We start from the raw sequence: 26,201 nt of genomic DNA, 5'->3' as shown, positions 1-26,201 counted from the left end.
TGTCAGTTCTGCTGGGAATATACAGCTTCCCTTTATTCTGAGATTGACTGATCTGTAATGCTATGAAATATCAGTGTTTACTAAATTTGTTATTTTACATTTATGGGCATATGTTATTTTTATTTAATTCTCTTTCTCTCTCTTTTTGAGACAGGGTCTCACTCTGTTACCCAGGCTGGAGTGTGGTGGGACGCTCATGACTCAATGCAAAACTTGAATTTACCTGGGCTAAAGTGATCCTCCCACCTCAGTCTCCCAAGTAGCTGAGACTACAGGCATGTACTACTACACCCAGCTAATTTTTGTAATTTTTGTAGAGATGGAGTTTTGCCATGTTGCCCAGGCCGGTCTTGAACTCCTAGGCTCAAGCGATCTCCCAAAGTGCTGGGATTACAGACATGATCCACTGCCCGTAGCCTTAATTCTTTTAAAAAGAGGAAAATGAGGTTTTTCACTACAGCTCCAACCACCATCATAGCTAAATAAGTTAATGCATGTAGTTAAGAAATGTACAGTGGAGAGAAAACAGTCTGTGTGGTATTTAGAAACTAGCAAGAATTAAGGACCAATAATATCTGAATATGAACAGATATTAAGCCCAAACTACTGCATTAGGAGACCATCAGTACAATTTACTTACTGAAAGCCATTCACTAGTCAACCAGTATCGTGGGAAATTTAATCTGTATAAGGAGTCATAAGGCGTAAGGGATAGGTATGAAGGATTGTTGAGACGATGTGTTTTATTTCGCTAATAATGCATACGACACCATTCCAATTTTTTTTAACTTAAAACAACAACTGTCATTTATTTGCTTGCTTCTCAAGCCTTGGGAATCGTGTTTGGCAATGAGACCTTGCTGCATGATTGCTAATATCCCATTGGCCGAAGCTAGTCAAATGGCCAAGCCCAGAGTCAGCATGGGAGAAGATCACACAAGGGTTTGAATTCTGGGGAGGAGTCTCTTCCATTGAAGGCCGAAGGAACAGTCTACCTCAGAGGGTAGCTGGGGAGCTATAATACACAGAATAAACCTCACCCTGTCCTCAAGGCGCCCACAGAGAAGAAACCTTTTGAATATTAGTGAAGTTTCCTGGACATCCCCATGGAGAGATGTGAGGGACAGTCACTTACTCAGGACATCTGTTTGCTTGTGGTATTATGTTTCAGATGTCACAAATGAAAGTCAGAGACATGTAGCCATGAGCCCAGTAACTACAAAGCGGGCTAGCTAAAGCTGGAGCCCACGGGAGGGTACTCTGCTCCGTGATGCACGCTTGTTTCTTGCCATCAGTTCTGCAATCAGTTCAAGCTAATGTCATGTCCCAGCCGTCCAGTTGTTTTATGACTTGTGTGATAGACGCGTATGGTGGTTTGTGGCATGTCCTTAGGCAAGTCACTCACCTCTCTAGGTTTCGTTTTCCTGATTTCTCAAACAAGGGAGCGAGGTTAGGTGGTCTACAGTTCCTTCAACTGTGATATTTCACTGTGTAACAACATAGTTATAATATATCCTAGTACATCTGTAATGAAAAAAAGTGAGTTCATTTCTTAACAAGCGCATTCACTTAACTAGTTGGAGTCATTAAAGCGAATTAAGAACGAAATGCCTAGTTAATCTGAACTTTACTGGGCATACTGATTTGTTCCCTAACGCGTCTGACCATTGAAAAGTGGATCAGCAGGAATGGGACTGCCTCTCGGCTCTGCCATGATCGGCTCTTCCTTTGCTGTGAAACTCAGTTTCTTCTGGGACAAGAGGTTAACTTCTGCAGTGTTATTTTACAGCGTTGCAAAGAGATAAAAGCCAGACAGAAGAAGTGAAAGTACTTTAGCTTTGATTAGGAATTTTTTTTTCTGTCCCTGTGACCATACACTACCCAATTCTGACAGCTTTGCATGAGTCTAGCAGAAAATCGAGGGATTCACTGTTATTCGTTAACTTGTAGAGGTCCAGACCCATCCACATCAAATGGTGAGGTCCCCACTTTCGACTTCAGCTGTTGCTAAATCTGTGACCCTTTTAATGAAATCCAAGGATCTCAGCTTTAAAAAAGTTAAAATAAAATAAAAACAAGATGTTTCTCGAAGCAGTTTGAAACACCTCTCTGAGGTGTCGGAGATTGTTTTTGTTTTCTCCCTTTGCCCTTCCTGGAATGCACCAAACATAAAAGCATTTTTTTCAAGCTTTACTTTCACTTTCGAGAGTGCCGCCTATTTGCCACACATTTCCCTGATGAAATGTCTGGATTTGGACTAAAGAAAAAAGGAATGGCCAGCAGTCATCCAAGTAAGTGAAGGTGTTCATTTCACGTTCTTACTGGGCAGGGTCTCTCTTGCTGAGTAGAATTCGTTAGTAGAATGTGTATGGTTTTAACCTTCTTTGGTCTTTCTTGGATCTGGTGCTTGAAATCCAGTCAGAATCATTCAGGAAGGAAAGTGGAAGAACCGGGAGATGACATGGGCTTGGGAGAAGGGTATAACTCAGAATACAAGTAAAAGCACCAGTATCTGGTTAATTTGATCATATATTTATGCAGTATTTAATTTTTTTCCTCTGTAGCATTCTGTACCTGGAAAAAACACATTAGGGAAGCTATGGAAATCATTTTGCAACACCTTTTTAACAAATCACACTTTACCTTAAAGAAACAAAACTCCAAGATGTTAAAAGAGCGTGTCCCCTTTTGTTAGTTTTATTGGCAGGAGGGGAGACAGCAGCTGGCATTGTGTGACAGTGTCTTGCATAGGAGAGAACATTCAGGTGTGCCTAGGAGTAAGTAAATGGCTTTCTTTCACCTCACGAAGGATAATGGAAGAAGCGGGGAAGTGGAAAGATGTTCAGGTGTGCAGGAAGATCAGAAACTGGCATTGGCAATTGTGGGCACTTGGGCGAAAATGGAGTTGGCTTCAGCAAGTTGACTCCCAGGTTTACCGATGATTATGTGCTGGTATGTGTCTGCACAGGGGCGTGCCTATGTATTAACCTAATACAAAGGTTGCAAAGTTTACAAATCAAACTATGAATAGTGGTTAACTCCAGGTAGTCTGGCTCCAGACCCCATGTCCTAACCATTAGGCAACATTGTCTCTCACTTGGACGAAGAATGTGAATTCCATGTGCCCTTACAAAATATTTCCAAAATTCTAAGGCCAAGTGAGACTCTTTTTCATTGCTTCTTCATTTTCTTTATTTCTGTTAGATCTCATTCAACAGCAACTTTTTCTTCACTCTCATTTCATCCTTTAACTGCATTTTTGCTTGTTTTACCAAAGCATGTCCTGGAATAACGTTTTCATACAGATCATATGGCTATGAACTTACTGCATTTTTGCATATCTCAAAATACTCGTACCGTTTTCTTTAGTTATTCAGGTGGATGTGAAATTTTTTTTTATTTTATTTCATTTCATTTCATTTATTGATTTAGAGACACGGTCTCGCTGTGTTGCCCAGGCTAAAGTACAGTGGCATGATTGTGGCTCACTGTAGCCTTGACCTCCCTGGCTCAAGCAATTCTCACACCTCAATGTCCCGAGTAGCTGGGACCACAGGTGTGAACCACTATGCCCAGCTAATTTTTAAAAACTTTTTGGTGGAGATGAGGTTTCCCTATGTTGCCCAGGCTGGTCCCAAACTCCTGGGCTCAAGGGATCCTCCAGCCTCAGCTTCCTAAAGTGATGGGATTCCAGGCATGAGCCACAGGTAATTTTTTTGGCCTGGCCAAAGGTAATTTTCTTGTTTTTTAGAGAGAGGATCTTGCTCTGTTGCCCAGGCTGGAGTGCAGTGGTGTGATCATGATTCATTGCAGCCTTAACCTCCGGGGCTCAAGCGATCCTCCTGCCTCAGCCTCCAAAGTAGCTGGAACTACAGGCTTGTGCCACCACACTTGGCTAATTTCTAATTTTGTGTGTGTGTGTGTGTGTGTGTAGATATGGGGTCTCACTATGTTGCCCAGGCTAGTCTTGAACTCCTGGTCTCAAGTATCCTTCCGCCTACCCCTTCTGAAGTGCTGGGATTTCAGGGATGAGCCACTATACCCCTTGCCTGGATATGAAATTTTAAATTCAAAATAATTTTCTCTAAATGTTTGGAAAGCTTATCTCTATTGTTTTCCAGTGGTTCATTATTGGGAGAACCTGCTCCTGATGTTTAACCTGGGTTCTTTTCTATTTCCCAAGTGTCTCGGCTGGGTTGAGAAATAAAGGGAAAGAGCACAAGAGAGAGAAATTTAAAGCTGGGTGTCCAGGGGAGACATCCCATGTCGGCAGGATCCGTGATGCTCCCTAAGCCGTAAAACCAGCAAGCTTTTATTAGCGATTTTCAAAAGGGGAGGGAGTGCATGAATAGGGTGTGGGTCACAGAGATCACATGCTTCACAAGGTAATAAAATATCGCAAAGCAAATGGAGGCAGGGCGAGATCACAGGACCACAGGATGGGGCAAAATTAAAATTGCTAATGAAAATTCGGGCACACATTGTCGTTGGTAACATCTTATCAGGAAACAGGGTTTGAGAGCAGATAACCTGTCTGACCACAATTTATTAGGCAGGAATTTTCCTCATCCTAATCAGCCTGGGAGCACTACAGGAGACTGGGGCTTGTTTCATCCCTTCGGCTTCGACCATAAAAGACAGCATACGCTTCCAAAGGGGCCGTCTATAGGCCTACCTTCAGAGTGCATTCTCTTTCTCAGGGATGTTCCTTGCTGAGAAAAAGAATTCAGTGATATTTCTCCTATTTGCTTATGAAAGAGGAGAAATATAGTTCTGTTCTGCCCAGCTCACCTGCGGCCAGTTCAAAGTTACCTCTCTTGTTCCCTGAACATCGCTGTTATCCTGTTCTATTTTTTTTTTTAAGATGCCCAGATTTCATATTGTTCAAACACACGTGTTCTACAAACAATTTGTGCAGTTGATACAATCACAGGGTCCTGAGGCGACTTTCATCCTCCTCAGCTTATGAAAAAGATGATGCGATTAAGAGATTAAAGTAAAGACAGGCATAGGAAAACACAAGGGTATTGACTGGGGAAGTGATAAGTGTCCATGAAATCTTCACAATTTATGTTCAGAGATTACAGTAAAGACAGGTATAGGAAATTATAAAAGTATTAATTTGGGGAACTAATAAATGTCCATGAAATCTTCACAATTTATGTTCTTCCGCTGTGGCTTCAGCCGGTCCCTCCGTTCGGGGTCCCTGACTTCCCACAACATCTCTCCCTTTCTTTTTACATAAATGTGCCTTGGTGATGAAGGCTTGTTCGTTCTCTCGATTTTGACGCAGGATTCTTTGACTGGCCCAGCACACTGAAAACAAGCCGATTAAACAGAGAAACATAATTCCAAACTTCACCACAGTAGAGCCCCCAGTAGACTTGATCCAAGTCATGGGGTTCAATCCGTAAAGATTTTTCACCACCTGATCTAAGGCCTCAGCTCCCAGCACAATGGATAAGTGAGCTTGAGAGGCTTCAAAAATTTGTTTCTTTAATTTAGTTATGTCCAATGATAAATTATCTTCCCTTCCCAGAAGGTGTCCCTGGACCATTTCCCATGAATGATCAGTCTCATTATAGGAATATGGGGTGATACAGAAATCAGAAGTATTCCAGTCGCACTGCATTTGCAAGTGATGTTTGAGACTCACTACCCGATCTCCAAGCCAAATAACAGACGGTCTTAAATCATTAATTTGATTAGCCAATTTTTGATCAATGCCTTGTTGAGAATTCCACATTTGGGTGGAATTGGCTTGCTAATTATTAACAAAATAAGCTGTTTGAATAGATTGATGTAACGCCATTCCGGCAGTGGTGGCCAGTGCAGTGACTGTAATGATCACAGTGATTATAGTGAAAACAAATCTCTTAGATCTTTTTAGAATTTGCTGTAACACTTCATTAATTAAATGCATCGAGGGAGAGGATTCCCAAGGTCTGGGCAAAGTTACCGGAATCCAGATTCCTTCTCGAGCTCGAACCAACATTACACTTTTCCTGGAATTAAAATGGGAGTTAATACAAGTGTACAAATGACAATTAATGCATTGGACAGTTTGATTGTTTGTCCAAATTTTTATATTTCCCACTAACAGCATGTAAGGAGGCTTAACACAACTCTGTATGGGAATAGTCAGGCTGGAGGTAAGTAAAGCAGAATGTCTGGATCTACGTTGATACTGAGAGATGGGGGCAGTAGTGGGTACAACAGACAGAATAGTTTCCCCTTCCCATACTCACAGTTCAGACATAGCAATAGCCAATTTCCAAAGTTCTGGGTGTTCTGGGCTCAGAATGGGGAGTATCATACGAGGCCTTGGCGCAGCGGGGAGGATAATGCCTTTATCTTCCCATTTTACGGGACAGAATGAGCTGAACCTCCTATGCAAAGTAGAAGGATGATTCTCATTCTCCCAATAAGAAATAAAATAAGTAGCCTCCAGGCATTCCCTTCCACCAGAGGAGCAATGGGTTTTTAAACAGCCCTTTGGTGCCCAGTCAGTCTATTACTAAACCATATGAGTCATTTTTTTAATATTACTGCATGTGAGTTAACACAATCTTCCCAAATTAAAGTTTTAGATGGGCCCTCAAAATTTTTAGGGCATGGTTTTCCTGCAGGTTTGTATTGAAAGTATGGAGCATCTCCCATTACTCCCGCTTTCATTTGTTTTAAAGGAGAAAGGGAGCGGCCAGAGACCAAATGTCCCGGTTCCTCTGTAACTGATCTCTCCGGAAGATAAGCAGCCCACACTTGAGTTTCTAGATGAATACAACCAGGTGCGTGTCCGAGGCACAGAGGTGGTTATTTGTAACCCCTGGTAACATTAAAAGCAGTGCCTTCTTCTCCTGGTTGAGCGGGGCGACGGTCATCTGTAGCTCCAGGCATCCACACACTGTCGTTAGTGTAGATTTCTGCAGGAACATTTATCCAGGTGAGACGTCAAATAAGTGGAGGAAAAGGCACATAAGCCCAGTAAGAATGATTATGTGTAGCAGGTAAATCAGTGTGAGAGGAAACTTGAGAGACAGAAAGTATAAAGAGGAGAATCATTAAATAAAACCCATTATAAGCGAGATTGAGTGCTGAAGGAGGAAGAGAAAAACAGAGGGATGTTATTTTTAGGCTAATAGAAATGGAGAGATTTTTAGGTTTGTAAGGAGAAAAAGAAAGGTAATTAGAAGTGGGATTAGTTAGATGAGTCTCCATTGCCATCAGAGAGGATTGAATTAGACCCATTGTGATTTGGCATGACAGCTTCTAAGAAGTTGGCACAGATCTCACCACGTCTGAGGGCAATCTCTGACACAGACGTCTTTTCTCTGTGGGTTTTGTTTGATGATCTGGTGAAACCCAAGCACATCCTCTTTCCCATGTTAAGTAGAATTAAAGACAATATTTAAAGATTTGGGGAAATCCTGTAAGGCAGTAATCACAGCAATTAACTCTGCCTTTTGAGCAGAAATATAAGAAGTAGGAATAAGCTTGTCTGTAGGACCTACATAGCTAGCATTACCATTGCTGGAGCCATCGGTGAACACTGCAACAGCCTCAGGAATGGGCTGATCTTTGGTTAGTCGAAGGACCAACCAAGATGTCATTTTTATAAAATCAAACAGTTCGTTTTTTGGATAATGATTGTTAATAACACCAATAAAATCAGCCAAGTGAATTTGCCACAGTGCTGAATGTTGAAAGGCAGTCTGAACTTTGAGCCGATTTAAAGGAACTACAATTAAATTCGGATCAAATACAGAAATTTGAAGTATTGTACACCAAGCCTGGCCAATTATTACGGCAGTTTGGTCCAGATAGACAGACAAAGTTTTTGACACAGAATGAGGAAGAAAACACCACTCCACTAAATCATTATTTCGAACTGTTAGTCCAGTAGGGGAGTGTAATGAAGCGAAAACCAGAAGCTGAAACGGCTGTCCTCTAGATAACTGGGCGGTCTGGATTCTTTCCTCTGCGGATTCCAGTTCTAGTGAAGCCTCAGGGGTCAAAGTCCTGGGACTGTGGAGATGGGACTTTCCCCGCAGAGTAGAAAACAAGTTCAACAGTGCATAGGTTGGAATGCCTAAAGTAGGTCTTAAATAATTAATGTTACCCAAAAGTTTTTGGAAGTCATTTAAAGTTTTTAAGGAATTTCTCCTAATTTGAATTTTTTTGAGGTTGGATGCATTGTTTATTCAACCATCATTTCTAAATATTGAACAGGAGTGGTCTGTTGAATTTTATCCTGGGCGGTGTGTAATCCAGCCTCAGTAACACGGCGGCTCAAAATTTGATAACAGTCAATTAATTCTTTATCAGTGGGGGCACCAATTAAAATATCATCAATATAATGAAGAATATAGGCCTGGGGAAATTGGGCTCGAACCGGTGACAGCACCCGTCCAACATAAAACTGGCAGATTGTCGGGCTATTCAGGATTCCTTGAGGAAGTACTTTCCATTGATAACGAGCTGCAGGCTCCTTATTATTGATAGATGATACAGTAAAAGCAATTTTTTCACAATCCGATTCATGTAAAGCAATATGAAAAAACCAATCTTTAAGATCAGTGACTATAAGAGGCCAATGTTTAGGTATTGAAGCAGGGGCAGGCATGCCGGGCTGGACGGACCCCATAGGTTTCATTACAGCGTTAATGGCCCTTAAGTCGGTTACCATCTGCCACATGCCTGATTTCTTTTTTAGTGGAAACACAGGAGAATTCCAGGGGGAAAGAGAGGGTTCCACATTTTTAAGCTGTAACTGTTCAGAAACCAATTGAGTTAAAGTCTACAGTTTTTCAAAGCCTGATTGGGCGTAAGTATCAGAGAAACGATCGGAGCCTGTGAGCTGAGCCTGAGTAACTAGAATGCCATTAGTTAATATAGCTGAGCCTGCAGACAGGCCTCCTCTGACCACCAAGTACGAAATTGTAAATGCTGAGATGGGGTCAGAACAGCTTTTGTCAAAATGTCCCAGTCTAAAGGAAGCAAAGCGACCTCTGTACAAAAAGTTTGCAATACAATTTTAACCTAAGGAGAAGTAGGACCATACTGAGTACACGCATCCTTAAATTTTTTTTTTTAAAGTAAAATTGAGCGGCGCATATCGACGCAGACCAGAATGAGAGTGTGAGAAAGGGGAATTGAAGGAGTAGAAGAAGCAGAAGTATACCGGTGATTGCTGGCGTCCATGTGCGAAGAACCATACAAAGAAGCAGGCTGAGGGGATGGCAACGTGACCAGTTGAGGAACTGAAACGACAGGAGGGTGAGGGGCTGAAGTGGATAGGAGAAGGCCTGAGGAATTACAGGTAAATTGTAGTTTGGTCCCGGAGCCATTAGGTGACACCTAGAGACAAATGCTGCAAAGGTTTGAAGAGGGACGAATTAGCATATCTATGGTCCTGGGCTGAGTGAGTCACGGCCACGGCCATGGGAGCTGCAAGTACTTGCTCTTCGTGAAAAGAAGTAAGATCATCAAGGGGTAACGTTAAGCCAAAGTCACCAGAGTTAGACGTTGAATTTTCGCATCGTTAGGTGGAAGAGGAGTAGCTGAATGGAGAGGCTGATCAGATAACGAAGGCCATGTGAGAGAAAAGTTGAGGAGGTATTAGGATGGCACTCACCAAGGCCCAATCATCCCAAGCAGTGACAGGAGCACAATTCCCTGTTGAGACAAAGTCCTGGAATGCTGTAAAAAGATCCAATACTTTTACATATACGGTTCCTTTTTTAGGAAACCAAGGACAGTATTTTTCCACCGCCCTGAATAGAGAGACCATATTTTCCATGGGCACCCAAATCATTCCTTGTTTTAACCAGAGTTTAATATAGAAGAGATAGGTATAATTTTTATACTCCGTGTGTCCCATAGTTAACCAGGATTATACACAGACTATTCACCATTCGTCAGGGAGTCAAACACACGTATCTGTGAACCAAGCCGATGTCGTTTCACTGTACCTGCCAAAAGGAGTCAGGTTCCCACATGCACTTAGGAAAAAAGAAAGACCACGTTAGCGCCAGATATCGGGAGAACCCGCTCCCAATATTTAACGTGGATTCTTTTCTGTTTCCTAAGTGTCTGGGCTGGGTTGAGAAATAAAGGGAAAGAGCACAAGAGAGAGAAATTTAAAGCTGGGTGTCCAGGGGAGACATCACATGTCAGCAGGATCCGTGATATTCCCCAGCAGTAAAACCAGCAAGTTTTTATTAGCGATTTTCAAAAGGGGAGGGAGTGCATGAATAGGGTGTGGGTCACAGAGATCACATACTTCACAAAGTAATAAAATATAAAGCAAATGGAGGCAGGGCGAGATCACAGGACCACAGGATGAGGCGAAATTAAAATTGCTAATGAAGTTTCGGGCATGCTTTGTCGTCGATAACATCTTATCAGGAAACAGGGTTTGAGAGCAGATAACCTGTCTGACCAAAATTTATTAGGGAGGAATTTCCTCATCCTAATCAGCCTGGGAGCGCTACAGGAGACCAGGGCTTATTTAATCCCTTCGGCTTCAACCGTAAAAGACCATAAAAGCCCGCTTTGAGAGGGCCGTTCATAGGCCTACCCTCAGGGCGCATTCTCTTTCTCAGGGATGTTCCTTGCTGAGCAAAAGAATTCAGCGATATTTCTCCTATTTGCTTATGAAAGAGGAGAAATATAGCTCTGTTCCATCCAGATGCCAGTTCAAAGTTACCTCTCTTGTTCCCTGAACATCGCTGTTATCCTGTTCTTTTATTTTTAAGATGCGCAGATTTCATATTGTTCAAACACACATGCTCTGCAAACAATTTGTGCAGCTGATACAATCACAGGGTCCTGAGGTGACATTCATCCTCCTCAGTTTACAAAGAAGATGATGAGATTAAGAGATTAAGGTAAAGACAGGCATAGGAAAACACAAGGGTATTGATTGGGGAAGTGATAAGTGTCCATGAAATCTTCACAATTTATGTTCAGAGATTACAGTAAAGACAGGTGTAAGAAACTATAAAAGTATTAATTTGGGGAACTAATAAATGTCCATGAAATCTTTACAATTTATGTTCTTCTGCCGCGGCTTCAGCTGATCCCTCTGTTCGGGGTCCCTGACTTCCCGCAACAGTTCACGTTACTGGTGAGAAGTTTTTTATTAATCAAGATCTCTTTTCTTTGGAAATGAAGGCTTTAGGATTTTTGTGTGCATGGTTGCAATTCTGAAATTTCATAAGATTCTCTCCACGTCTGTTCCTCTTTCACTCCTCCCGCCTAGCATTAGGCGAGCTTTGCCCACTGATGAAATGTCTTCAGATGGGGAAAGTCCTTCAGTCATTCAGGGATATGCTTTGTAATGGATTAGTCCTTCTCAGCAATTCTGACCTCTAGCCGGAGCCCTACCAGAGGGGTACCTCTCGCCTAAGCAAGGAGAATGTATCGTAGGGACTTTACCTGTGAGTTGGTAAGTAGAGGTAGGAAGTTCTGAAGGAACTGGAAGAGAGGTTTGGGAGACTGTGAGAGAGGAGGCAGGTGGGGAACTGGTCCCTGGCGTTCAAGAGGCATCATTGCCAGCCCTGCATTCTTCATGCACCTGGGCAAGTCAGCAACGTGCATCCTTGCTGGCCTGGCTGTGGCATTCCTCATGGCCTGTGGATATAAAGAATGTGCACAGCTCTACAATGATTAGTGCCAGAATTGTAAAAGCCATGAGATGGGAATACTAGTTTATAGAAGCCAGTTTTTTTCTTTTTCTGTTTCTGAGAACTAAATTAGAATACTAGTAAAATCACTATTTTTAAGTATATTAGAATAATTCTAAATACATTAGTTCTGTTTTCCTAGGATTAGTCACCTAAGACAATTTTATTATCTGAAACTTATCTGGAGTAATTTTTGTGTCATGACTTTTAGATCTTGTGGAATATCTGTTTAGATATCATTACCATTACTTCATCTCCATACTTTGTGGGTGTATTTGATTTTTTAAAATACCTGAAATTAGGTTGTTGGTCACACCAGAGAGTATCACATTGGGTACACATCCCACCAAAATAAAGTGTGACAATGTGTGGAGATAAGAGTGGCTTTCCTGAGCTGATTAAATGCCCATGGAAAACTACCGTATGAGTGCATTCTCACACTGCTCTACAGAAACACCTGAGACCGGTCAGTTACAAAGAAAGAGGTTTAACTGGCTGATGGTTCTGTAAGCTGTATGGGCAGCATGGCAGCCTCTGCTTCTGGGGAAGCCTCAGGGAGCTTTTACCCATCACAGAAGGCAAAGTTGGAGCTGGAACCTTCACATGGCCAGAGCAGGAAGAAGAGAGAAGGAGAAGGCATCACACACTTTATTTATTTATTTATTTATTTATTTATTTATTTATTTATTTATTATTTTGGGGGGAGCGGGAGCGGAGTTTCGCTCTGTTGCCCAGGCCGGAGTGCCATGTGGTGGGATCTCGGCTCACTGCAACCTCTGCCTCCGTAGTTCAAGCGATTCTCCTGCCTCAGCCTTCCCAGTAGCTGGGATTACAGGCGCCCGCCACCATGCCCAGCTAATTTTTGTATTTTAGTAGAGACAGGGTTACACCATGTTGGCCAGGTTGGTCTCGAACTCCTGATCTCAGGTGATCTGCCTGCTTTGGCCTCCCAAAGTGCAGGGGTTACAGGCATGAGCCACTGCACCTGGCCACCACACACTTTTAAATGACTGAATCTCATAAGAATTCACTCACTCATTATCAGGAAAACAGTACCGAGAGGGTGGTGCTAAACCAACTGTGAGAACTCCGCCCCATGAGCCAGTCACCTCCTACCAGCCCCCACCTCCAACACTGGGGATTACAATTCGACATGTGATTTGGGTGGAGACACAGGGCCAAACCATGTCAGCTATGTATTCAACATATATTTATTTCTTCAGAGCCAACAAAGTGGCAGGCGTTGTTCTAGGCACAGACAACACCATATGGAATAAGAACTATGTTCTCTACTATTATAGCTTCACATTCTAGTGAGAAGCAATAATTAATAATAAAGAATACACAACATTGGATAATTTCCATCAACCATGGCACAGAAAAAGCAATCTAGAAGAAGAGCAAGATGGGATGGTTTGCACTTTGAACTTCAAGACTTGTTATAAAGCTAAAGTAATCCGAACAATGTGGTATTGGCCTAAGAACTGACAAATATTTCAGTGGAAGAGAGGAGACAGCCCAGAAATAGACCCTCACTTAAAACATTTATTCGGTTTCTAAGGAAGGCACAGAACAGTCCAGTGGGGGAAAGAAAGTCTCTTTAAAAAATGGCCTGACTTGGCCAGGCACGGTGAGTCACATCTATAATTCCAGCACTTTGGGAGGCCAAGGCGGGTGGATAACCTGAGGTCGGGAGTTCAAGACCAGCCTGGCCAACATGGTGAAACCCCATCTCTACTAAAAATACAAAAATTAGCTGGGCATGGTGGCGGGTGCCTGTAGTTCCAGCTACTCGGGAGGTTGAGGCAGGAGAATCACCTGAACCTGGGAGGTGGAGGTTGCAGTGAGCCGAGATCGCGCCACTGCACTCCAGCCTGGGCGACAGAGCGAGACTCCATCTCGAAAGAAAAAGGTCTAACTGATAGGGTATACACACAAAATACCGTGACTCCTACTTCATGCATACACAATAATTAATTTAGGAAAGATCACAGACCTTAACATAAAAGCTAACACCATAAAGCTTTTTAGAGGAGAGTATCTAAGTAGGAGAAGTTTCTTAGAGAAGACACAGAAATAATAAAAATAAAAGAGAAAATGATAAGCTAGACTTCATCATAATTAAGAAGACATTAGTAACAAAATAAATAGGCAACCCACACACTGGGAATAAATATTTACAAAATAGGAATCTGACAAAGGACTGATACTGAGATATGTAAAAAATTCCTACAACAGAATAATAAAAAGGAAACAATCGAATAGATGAGCAAAATATTTGAATATATAAGGGAAGATAAATGAACAATAAGCACATGAAAATTGTTAAATATCATTAGTCCGCAGGGAAATGCAAATTAAAAGCATAATTAGCTATCACTACATACTCACCAGAATGACTAAAAATAAATAAAAATAGGCACCAAATGTTGTCAGGGAAGTCGGTGGTGCGATACTTTCCCAAAAGATCTGGCAGTTTCTCATAAAATCAAACGGCCTCACCAAATGGCCCATCCATTCCAATCCTAGTAATTTACCCCAAAGAAATAGAACACAGTCACGTGTTGCTTAATTATGGGGCTACATTCTGAGAAATGCATTGTGGGAACATCAAAGGGAGTGCTTACACAAAACTAGACAGTACAGCCTGTGGCGCCCAGGCTGCAAAATCAGCCAGCCAGCCTGTGACTGCACTGAATACTGGAGGCAGTTGTAACACAATGGGAAGTACTTGTGTATCTAAACATAGAAAAGGTAAGTGAAAATGTGGTAGGAAAGATTACAAATGGCACTTCCATAGGGGCACTTAGCACAAATGGAGCTTGCAGGACTGGAAGCGGCTCTGGGTGAGTCTGTGAGTGGGTGGTGAGTGAATGTGAAGGCCTAGGACATGGCTGTGCACCACTGCAGACTTTATGAACACTATACACTTAGGTTATACTAAACCTATTTAAAAATCATACTTTCTTCAATAATAATTAACTTACTATAACTGTTTTACTTTATAAATGTTTTAATTTTTCAAAACTTTTTGACTCTTGTAATAATGCTTGGTTTAAAAGAAACACATTGTACACCTATACAAAAGTATTTTCTTTCTTTATATTCTTATTTTATAAGCTTTTTTCTACTTTTAATTTTCTTCTTTTTTTTTTTAAACTTTTTAAACGTTTTTGTTAAAAACAAAGACAGAAACACACACATTAGCCTAGGCCCGCTCAGAGTCAGGATCTTCAATGTCACTGCCTTCCACCACGTCGTGTCCCACTGGAAGGTCTTCAGGGGCCACAACATGCATGGACCTGTCATCTCCTATGAGAACAGTGCCTTCTTCTGGAATCCCTCCTGAAGGACCTGTCTGAGGCTGTTTTACACTTAACTTAAAAAAAAAAAAAATAAGTAGAAGGACATTCTAAAATTATGACAAAAAGTATAGTAAATACATAAATCAGTAACATATTCATTTATTATCATCAACTATTATGCACTGTACATAATTGTGTGTGCTATATTTTATATAACTAGTAGTATAGTAGGTTTGTTTACACCAGCATCACTATATACATGTGAGGAATGCATTGCACTATGATACTATGACAGCTACATTAGTAGGTGATAAGAATTTTTCAGTTACATTATGATCTGCAGTGAATATTTATTTATATGATTGTAAAATTTATATGATTGTAAAATTGAGGCTGGGCACTTTGGCTCATGCCTGTAATCCTGGCATTTTATGAAGCCAAGGCTGGAGGATCACTTGATGTCAAAAGTTTGAGACCAGCCTGGGCAACACAGCGAGACCCTATTTCTCTGTAAAATTTTAAAAAATAATAAAAAAATTAGCTGGGTGTGGTGGTACATGCCTGTAGTCCCAGCTACTTGGGAGGCTGTGGTGGGAGGAGCCCTTGAGCCCGGGAGTTGGAGGCTGCAGTGAGCCGTGATAGCACCACTGTACTCTAGCCTGGGCAACAGAGTGAGACCTTGTCTCTAAAAATAAATAAATAAACACAAATAATTTTTAAAATTGTAAATGATATTTACTGACTTTAGATTTTCTGGATTGATGTAGGCCAAGGACCTCATATGTAATCAGAGTTTCAGGATAACATGCTAACATTTCACATCTTGACAATGTCAAGCAATGTTATAGCTGACAGGTTTAGGAAATGTAAGAATGGAAGAAATGTGGAGAAAAATGTACTTATTTATTTTAAATAAAATAAAAATTAACTGGCTGGGCACGGTGGCTCACACCTGTAATCCCAGCACTTTGGGAGGCTGAAGTGGGCAGATCACGAAGTCAAGGGATGGAGAGCATCCTGGCCAACATGGTGAAACCTCGTCTCTATTAAAAATACAAAAAAATTAGCCGGGAGTGGTGGCGGGCGCCTGTAATCCCAGCTACTTGGGAGGCTGAGGCAGGAGAATCGCTTGAACCCGGGAGGTGGAGATTGCAGTGAGCTGAGATCGCGCCATTGCACTCCAGCCTGGTGACAGAGCGAGACTCTGTCTCAAAAACAAAACAAAACAAAACGAAAACAAAAACAAACAAACAAAATTAACTAAAGAGAAGTGAAGAGAATGAAGGAAAAATACAATTAAATTCCTTATCTTTATAGTGAAATCAGTAAATGAAGAAATAGAAGGGCAAGAATATTAAGTTTATGGAGGTAATCATGAGAATTACAGATAGAACCTATCAAAAGAGAGACACTGCCGCTGCAACTGGGATCAAGGTGAAGGATGGGAAGGAAGTTTGGATGTTTTGTTTTTTACCTTTCTGTACTGTTTGAAATGTTTCTATTTTATGTATTACTTGTATAATATGCACTTGTAGGGCATAAGAGTATGAGTCATAATATACATAGTCATATTTTGGTGGTATATTTTACAAGGAATATACCAATGCATTTGAAAGTCATCTGCTATTAATGTTGCTCATACATTTTAATGTTTCTTCTATACAGCAGAATCATGAGACAGACTTTGCCTTATACCTACTTTTGGTGGGGACTTTTGCCCTTTGGGATGCTGTGTGCATCCTCCACCAACAAATGCACTGTTAGCCAAGAAGTTGCTGACTGCAGCCACCTGAAGTTAACTCAGGTACCCGATGATCTCCCCACAAACATAACAGTGTTGAATCTTACCCATAATCAACTCAGAAGATTACCAGCTGCCAATTTTACAAGATATAGCCAACTAACTATCTTGGATGTAGGATTTAACTCCATCTCAAAACTGGAGCCAGAATTGTGCCAAAAACTTCCCATGTTAAAAGTTTTGAACCTCCAGCACAATGAGCTATCTCAACTTTCTGATAAAACTTTTGCCTTCTGCACGAATTTGACGGAACTCCATCTCATGTCCAACTCAATCCAGAAAATTAAAAATAATCCCTTTGTAAAGCAGAAGGTAAGATGAAAATGTCTATTGTTACTAATGTTTTAAAGTCACTTATCCATCCTTAGACTTACTATCTAAACATCAAAGTAAGAAAAAGGAAGAAATTTGATCTAATCCAATTTGCCACAAATATTGCCATTATAATAGAAAATGCTTCCAAAAGAGAAAATGTACTCTTAAATCAGTTTCATCCTTAATTTTCAATGTTTGCCTCTCTCGCTTTTTCCCATTTGAAACAGAACTTAGATGCAAGAGGTAGAAGTAATGAACAGAGAAGAATCAGAATATCCCATAAGAACATGGACACTGAACTTTCAGTGCTGCTGATTTAGTATGTGAAGTCATGAAAAAAGTCTAGAGTCCAAAGTCTGACTTAAATAAAATTAACAAATTGATACACTGATCAAGTGAATTGTTCAACTAAAAATTACCTACTCCTGGTTTAAGAAATCTCCTCAATGGCTATTTCAATGACTTGTTCAATAGTGGTGTCACTTTTTCAATGACGGCTACCTTTTTCTTTTCAACACTTTGCTTGAATTTTAGTTTGTTTTTTTTCTTTTCTTTTTAGTTGACATTTAATAATTGTACATATTTATGAGATCTAGAATGCAGATCTTTCAATATGTGTATACAATGTGTAATGATTAAATCAGGGTGATTATCATATCCATCATCTCAAATGTTTCTCATTTGTGTTGTGAACATTCAAAATACCCTCTTCTAGCTTTTAAAAAATATACAATAAATCATAGTTAACCATATTCACCCTACAATGCTTTAGCGCACCAGAAAACAACAAACAAACAAACAAAACGCAAGCTATTGTTTCTAAATCTGAGGCAATTATTAAGTGTTTTTCTTTAACCAAAGTGATTTTCAAGTTACTTCATTTTATGGCCTTACAAAAAATTGAGCATTGCTCTTCCTCAGATGCCAAGAATAGTCTACAAATGTAAATATGCTGTGAAACATAAAGTGATTTGCTCCCTGGCTATTTTAAATCTTCTCTTGAGTCTTCTTAGAGTCTAATGTGGATGAAATATCTTCAAATACAAAGGCCTCAAAATCTTGCTAGAGAAGTCATTGTAAAATGTTATTTTTGTAAAGACTTAAATTAAAAAACTTGCTTCTCGTTAATAGAGATTACATTAGATTTTGCCTTAACTGGTATCATCAGCTTTTCCTTACCTTTTGCCTGAATTTGAAGCGTACATATTCAAAAGTAGCAAAGGGTAATAAAACATCCCACAGTACTGACAAGCAAACAAAAGTTAATATTCTGTACTAGTCATGATCCAAAATTTATATAACTATGAATCTTTCTCAGTATAAAAATCTATTTAAAATTTCATAGATGGCAAAATTCAACTCATGTTTTTTAAGAAAACATTCTGTTCTTTTTTCCGATACTTATTTTCAAGGTGAATGCATGACACTGTGTTTGATAAGCCACGTGAAAATCCTTGCATCATGAGTAAATGGTTATTAAAAATAAGTTTATAAATTAGCAAGGTTCCTTATATCATAAGTAAGCTTAAATCCTTCTTATTTTGGTAAGAGAAATAAAATGATTCTTGAAGTAAGAAATAAAATCCTTCCTACAATGGTTTCAAGGGTAACCATCACAAAGATTATAACATAACAAAGATTAATCAGAACAAAGATTTTTTCTTATGCTTACTGTTAGTATTCTACAGAATGATACAGAGGTGTTGATTTTGTTGTTGAAATATTTTTAAGACGTACTTACATTTAAAAGAACTGTTTTTGACACCAAGACTCTAACATATGCTTATTGTTTTTTCCCTTCAGAATTTAATCACATTAGATCTGTCTCATAATGGCTTGTCATCTACAAAATTAGGAACTCAGGTTCAGCTGGAAAATCTCCAAGAGCTTCTATTATCAAACAATAAAATCCAAGCGCTAAAAAGTGAAGAACTTGGTATCCTTGCCAATTCATCTTTAAAAAAGTTAGAGTTGTCATCGAATCAAATTAAAGAGGTAAGAAGTAAGCTAAAATTATTTTGCATTCTGCCTTTAAGGTGGGTAGTCCCTATCTGTGTCACAGACACAGGAATCTGTTGTTCTCTAGCCTTTGCCTGTCTTCCAGCATTCCTTCACACCTACTGCTTGGGGGCATTGGTGCCACCCTCGTGAGAGCTCAGGCAGCCCCAGGAGAGGTCAGGAGATGGGACTCTGCAGTCCTGCAGTACCGGGTGGAACCCCTGTGCCATGACCTTGGGAACATCCTTAACCTCCCTGAGTCTGTGTCCTCATTTGCAAAGTGGAAATAGTGCTCTCTGTCACACAAACTCTCTGAAAGAATTATTAATAAAAGAGTACGATGGTCAAGAGCCCCAGGTTCACAGTTGGGTTAGCTGGCCTGGTCTCTGGGCTTTGTCTTTTAACCATCGTGTTATCAGGCAAGTTATTCAAGTTCTCCCTCTCCAGCCTCCCAGCTTTCAAACGGGCGTGATAATGACTCTACCTCACAGGACTGTGTGGTAAAGAATTTAGGACCGTGTCTGGCATAGGCAGGGCTCAGGAAATGACAAGCAGCACTATGTTGTTATAAAAACCTTCCTACAATGAAGTCAGCTTAAATAACTGACAGGACTGTCTCTTTTTGGAATCATGATCTTCAGGCTAATCATTTGCTGTCACGGGGGAGCAACAACTATCTGGACGGGTGGCACAGGGGTAAAAGAATTTACCAAGACAGTTGTAGGTGGAGAAAGGCATGTTCATTAGTGAAAGTAGGAAACTACATTGCGAGAAGGCAACGGGCATTTCAGCAAGCGAAGCTGACTGCAAAGAAACAAAGGCTTGCTGGGGATTTTACAGGATGTTGTTTATGCTGAAGAGGGTTCTGTGCGGCACGGACAGCGCCCAGGTTGCAGTGGGCTAACTCGCAGGGCCCTGGGGATAGCTGGGCACGGGAAGACTGCCAGTTATTCGCACAGGAGGGCTATGTGTCCTGGATCATGAAGAAAGAAAGAACTTACCTGCTCTCTTGCTTTCTCTCGGTCCTGTCGACTGACTCCTTTTCCCTAAATAGGATTCCGCATTTTCATATACAGGTTGTCTGTATTTTACACTCATTTTGTTCCAGGCTACAAGACTACTGGAAATCCTTCCTTACAACTCTATTCATTTTCAGACATAAAAATAAATGGCGTACAAATTTATCCTGAGATATTAAGATGTTTTGTGCAAGCTATTCATTTTATTTTTTTAAACAGCATTTTCTATGATTAAGACATTTATTATAGTAATGGTATTAAATATATCAATAAATGAGAAACAATAATAATAAGGGGTGATTAAAAAAAAAACACTCAAATGTCCATAGTCAGAAACAACCACGGTTAGCATTTGGGTACATTTATCCCTGGCTTTTCTCCAAATAATTATAAGGAAAAACAACAGCTTAAATTCTTACTGTACTGAAATTCATACTGTTTTTTAAATCCTTAAGGCACTTAACTGTGTGTCAAGTACTGTGATAAATTTTTAAAAATATTTTATATATATAGTAGTTTTAATCAACTTATTCTTAGTTTCTTTTCTTTTATTTTTTGAGACTGAGTTTCACTCTTTGTTGCCCAGGCTGGAGTGCAATGGCACGATTTGGACTCACTGCAACCTCCAACTCCCAGGTTCAAGCTATTCTCCTGTCTCAGCCTCCCGAGTAGCTGGGATTACAGGTGCCCACCACCACGCCTGGCTAATTTTTGTATTTTTAGTAGAGACGGGGTTTCACCGTGTTGGCCAGGCTGTCTCGAACTCCTGACCTCAGGCGATCCGCCTGCCTTGGCCTCCCAAACTGCTGGAATTACAGGCGTGAGCCACCGCATCCGGCCTAATCAACTTATTCTTAATTGTCATTTTCACAAAAGAAAACTGAGATGAAGAAAGTTAACGTGACATATCTCAGGCCCCACAGGATCCACCTGGGACAGAGCTGGGTTTCTGGCTTGCTGGGACTGGAGGCCCTGCTCCTAACAGTTATGCTATATCGCCCACCAAAGATCATGATGTCTCCTGCTCTTTAGATTTAATATGATATCATGAACATCTCCCATACAATTAAGAATCATTCCAAAGCTAAATTTTACTGCCTGTAAAATAGTGCTATCATGTAGATTTATCATACTTAATTTCATAATTTTCGGCTTTGCATTTTAACTCATTTGTTGATGATAAAGCACCCTTTCTTCTACACTTCTCTTTTTTTCCATTAGTCCTACTGTCCCCCAAGTGACACATTACAAATCAGAGCCCCGCCAGGCTGGGCACAGTGGCTCACGCCTGTAATCCCAGCACTTTGGGAGGTCGAGATGGGGGTGGATCATGAGGTCAGGAGTTCAAGACCAGCCTGGCCAGCATGGTGAAATCCCGTCTTTACTAAGAATACAAAAAAATTAGCCAGGCGTGGTGGCAGTCGCCTCTAATCTTAGCTACTCAGGAGGCTGAGGCAGGAGAATCGCTTGAACCCAGGAGGCGGGGGTTGCAGGGAGCTGAGATCGCACCACTGCACTGCAGCCTGGGGGACAGAGCAAAACTCTGTCTCAAAAAAAAAAGAAAAGAAAAGAAAAGAGTGACTTCATGGCAGTCCATGAGTGACTTCATGAGCAGTTTATTCATTGCAATTGTTCTCATGGTGATAAAGAAAAAGTACCAGGAGATTGATCCTGGACTGGAAGGTCAGAGAAGGCTCCTTGAAAAGGTGGCATTTAAGCTGAGGCTGTGAATGCTGAGCAGAAGCTAGCCAGTGGCCAGGGGAGTCAGAGGTTGGAGCAAGAGGTGGGCGCTGTAAGGAAGGACTCGTGCATTAGAGGAAGGGGGAGAAATGCTCTGCCCACAGGATGTGGTGAAGGGTGACTAGAAATGGAGTAAAGAACTGCATTGAGTCGGGCGCAGTGGCTCATGCCTATAATCCCAGCACTTTGGGAGGCCGAGGCGGGTGCATCACAAGGTCAGGAGTTCGAGACCAGCCTGGCCAACAGGGTGAAACCCCGTCTCTACTAAAAATACAAAATTAGCTGGGCGTGGTGGCTGGCGCCTGTAATGCCAGCAACTCAGGAGGCTGAGGAAGGAGAATTGCTTGAACTCGGGAGGCGGAGGTTGCGGTGAGCTAAGATGGCTCCACTGCACTCTAGCCTGGGTGACAGAGTGAGACTCCATCTCAGGAAAAAACGAAAACAAAAACAAAAACAAAAAAAACAGAACTGCATCTAAGCTTTTCAACAACCTTACAGAGTCTGTGCTTTTGATTGTTAACCTCTTTTTTTCTACCTTTAGTTTTCTCCAGGGTGTTTTCACTCAATTGGAAGATTATTGGGCCTCTTTCTGAACAATGTCCAGCTGGGTCCCCGCCTCACAGAGAAGCTATGTTTGGAATTAGCAAACACAAGCATTCGGAATCTGTCTCTGAGTAACAGCCAGCTGTCCACCACCAGCAATACAACTTTCTTGGGACTAAAGTGGACAAACCTCACTATGCTCGATCTTTCCCACAACAACTTAAATGTGATTGGTAACGATTCCTTTGTTTGGCTTCCACATCTAGAATATTTCTTCCTGGAGTATAATAATATACAGCATTTGCTCTCTCACTCTTTGCACGGGCTTTTCAATGTGCGGTACCTGAATTTGAAACGGTCTTTTACTAAACAAAGTATTTCCCTTGCTTCGCTCCCCAAGATTGATGATTTTTCTTTTCAGTGGCTAACATGTTTGGAGCACCTTAACATGGAAGATAATGATATTTCAGGCATAAAAAGCAATATGTTCACAGGATTGATAAACCTGAAATACTTAAGTCTATCCAACTCCTTTACAAGTTTGCAAACTTTGACAAATGAAACATTTGTATCACTTGCTCATTCTCCCTTACACATACTCAACCTAACCAAGAATAAAATCTCAAAAATAGAGAGTGGTGCCTTCTCTTGGTTGGGCCACCTAGAAGTACTTGACTTGGGCCTTAATGAAATTGGGCAAGAACTCACAGGCCAGGAATGGAGTGGTCTAGAAAATATTTTCGAAATCTATCTTTCCTACAACAAGTACCTGCAACTGACTAAGAACTCCTTTGCCTTGGTCCGAAGCCTTCAACGACTGATGCTCCGAAGGGTGGCCCTTAAAAATGTGGATTGCTCTCCTTCACCATTCCAGCCTCTTGGTAACCTGACCATTCTGGATCTAAGCAACAACAACATAGCCAACATAAATGATGACATGTTGGAAGGTCTTGAGAAACTAGAAATTCTGGATTTGCAGCATAACAACTTAGCACGGCTCTGGAAACACGCAAACCCTGGTGGTCCTGTTTATTTCCTAAAGGGTCTGTCTCACCTCCACATCCTTAACTTGGAGTCTAATGGCTTTGACGAGATCCCAGTTGAGGTCTTCAAGGATTTATCTGAACTAAAGATCATTGATTTAGGATTGAATAATTTAAACACACTTCCAGCGTCTGTCTTTGATAATCAGGTGTCTCTAAAGTCATTGAACCTTCAGAAGAATCTCATAACATCAGTTGAGAAGAAGGTTTTCGGGCCAGCTTTCAGGAACCTGAGTAACTTAGATATGCGCTTTAATCCCTTTGATTGCACATGTGAAAGTATTGCCTGGTTTGTTAATTGGATTAACAAGACCCACGCCAACATCCCTGAGCTGTCAAGCCACTACCTTTGCAACACTCCACCCCACTATCATGGGTTCCCAGTGAGACTTTTTGATACATCATCCTGCAAAGACAGTGCCCCCTTTGAACTCTTTTTCATTATCAATACCAGCATCCTGTTGATTTTTATCTTTGTTGTACTTCTCATCCACTTTGAGGGCTGGAGGATATCTTTTTACTGGAATGTTTCAGTACATCGAGTTCTTGGTTTCAAAGAAATAGACAGACAGACAGAACAGTTTGAATATGCAGCATATATAATTCATGCCCATAAAGATAAGGATTGGGTCTGGGAACATTTCTCTTCAATGGAAAAGGAAGACCAATCTCTCAAATTTTGTCTGGAAGAAAGGGACTTTGAGGCAGGTGTTTTTGAACTGGAAGCAATTGTTAACAGCATCAAAAGAAGCAGAAAAATTATTTTTATTATAACACACCATCTATTAAAAGACCCATTATGCAAAAGGTAGGTAAACATTGTGAAATTTTAAGTGTGTACTTGCTTTTCAATTAAACTTTTTTTTTTTTTGGATGGAGTCCCACCCTGTTGCCCAGGCTGGAGTGCAGTGGTATGATCTCAGGTCACTGCATCCTCCACTTCCCGGGTTCAAGTAATTCTCCTGCCTCAGCTTCTCGAGTAGCTGGGATTACAGGTGTGTGCCCCCATGCCTGGCTAATTTTTGTATTTTTAAAAGAGATGGGGTTTCACCATGTTGGCCAGGCTGGTCTTGAACTCCTGGCCTCAGGTGATCTGCCCACCTGCCTCCCAAAGTGCTGGGATTCCAGGCGTGAGCCACCACACCCGGCTTCAATTAAACTTTTAAATATTACCAATATTACTCAACTCAAAGAATTTTAAAAACAAAATTAAGAAAAAAAACCCCTGAGTTTCAGTAACAGCTTAAACTCTGTTACAGACTATTTTAAATAGTAGTGATTCTGGCTGTTAAGAACTGTGTATTAATTCTTCGATACCTTTCTTTACTTAGATTCAAGGTACATCATGCCGTTCAACAAGCTATTGAACAAAATCTGGATTCCATTATATTGATTTTCCTTGAGGAGATTCCAGATTATAAACTGAACCATGCACTCTGTTTGCGAAGAGGAATGTTTAAATCTCACTGCATCTTGAACTGGCCAGTTCAGAAAGAACGGATAGGTGCCTTTCATCATAAACTGCAAGTAGCACTTGGATCCAAAAACTCAGTACATTAAATTTATTTAAATATTCAATTAGCAAAGGAGAAACTTTCTCTATTTAAAAAGTTCCATGGCAAATTTAAGTTTTCCATAAAGGTGTTATAATTTGTTTATTCATATTTGTAAGTGATTATATTCTATCACGATTATATCTCTTCTAGGAAAATGTATCTCCTTATTTCAGGCCTATTTTTGACAACTGACTAAATTTTACCCAAAATAAACACAGAAGCACATAAGAACATTCTCTACTGATAAATACACGATCCACCACTGAGTCTGTGACAACTTAAGGAGTTTTAAAACATTTCTCATTTTTAGAAAAGTTAGAGTTACATTAGGGTTTGTGATGATCTTTTCGTTTTTTGGATACACTTAAAAGAAAGATAATTGTTTCAATGGGTATAATGCTATTTCCTTTGTAAAAGAGTAAAATATATACCCATATTTTTAACAAGTTTAATTACAGTATTTTTTCAATGGAAACACTTTGTATTTTAGTAAGTACTTGTCTCAGTATTGATTTCGTTAAATGTTAAATATTTTTTAATATGCATACCCAAGGGCAGAAAACATTTGCAATTCATTTTCATTAATGAGATGATTACTTGAATGAATATTGACTTGTATTTTCCTGAGATACGAGTTTCTGCTGTGGGAGGGTAGAAACAATTCTCCTACTAAGAGTATTGTGGGCAGGCTTGCTTTCTGAAGGCTAATCAGTAACTGGCTTTGTGGAAACAACCTTCCTCCCATGGTTACAGACTCAGGAGATGGCACTGGCGAAATCACTTGGGCTCACTGGGATTTTTTGACTCCTGATCTTGAAAATTATGATAATAAATAGCATCGTAGATATTCCTATATAATTAGTGGTGATGATCACTGTATAATATATTCACAGGAATGTATTATTTTACCATAAAATAATATGCCATGTATAAGGTAGTCCTTATCTAGAAACACTATTTTTATTTTTTTGTTTGTTTTTTATTCGTTGGTTTGTTTTTGAGATGGAGTCTGGCTCTGTCGCCCGGGCTGGAGTGCAGGGGCCCAATCTCCGCCCACTGCAATCTCCACCTTCTGGGTTCAAACTATTCTCCTGCCTCAGCCACCAAGTAGCTGGGATTACAGGCACATGCCACCATGCCTGGCTAATTTTTGTATTTTTAGTAGAGATGGGGTTTCGCCATGTTGGCCAGGCT

At 40.6% G+C, this 26,201-nt stretch overlaps 1 protein-coding gene across 1 annotated transcript; it reads left to right on the top strand.

Moving 5' to 3' along the window:
- The first annotated feature begins 1,930 nt into the window (after positions 1–1,930).
- On the top strand, positions 1,931–25,235 carry TLR3 (toll like receptor 3). The gene is made up of 5 exons (XM_050790003.1): positions 1,931–2,291; positions 16,658–17,105; positions 18,912–19,103; positions 22,407–24,259; positions 24,783–25,235. Exons 2-5 carry the CDS (start codon positions 16,665–16,667, stop codon positions 25,009–25,011), a joined length of 2,715 nt encoding a protein of 904 aa, XP_050645960.1. The 5' UTR covers positions 1,931–2,291; positions 16,658–16,664; the 3' UTR covers positions 25,012–25,235.
- The last annotated feature ends 966 nt before the right edge of the window (positions 25,236–26,201 follow it).

The sequence above is a fragment of the Macaca thibetana genome, chromosome 5 (genome assembly GCF_024542745.1).
Source record: "Macaca thibetana thibetana isolate TM-01 chromosome 5, ASM2454274v1, whole genome shotgun sequence".
Lineage (NCBI taxonomy): Eukaryota > Metazoa > Chordata > Mammalia > Primates > Cercopithecidae > Macaca > Macaca thibetana.
Note: the sequence above shows the minus strand (reverse complement) of the source record. Positions and strands in the feature narration are given on the sequence as shown.

Excerpts from the sequence above, each read along its gene's own strand:
- TLR3 (XM_050790003.1), top strand. The coding sequence starts at position 16,665 with ATGAGACAGACTTTGCCTTATACCTACTTTTGGTGGGGACTTTTGCCC. Across the intron at positions 17,106-18,911 it reads ATCCCTTTGTAAAGCAGAAG|AATTTAATCACATTAGATCT; the intron begins GTAAGATGAAAA and ends TTTTCCCTTCAG. Across the intron at positions 24,260-24,782 it reads AAAGACCCATTATGCAAAAG|ATTCAAGGTACATCATGCCG; the intron begins GTAGGTAAACAT and ends TTCTTTACTTAG.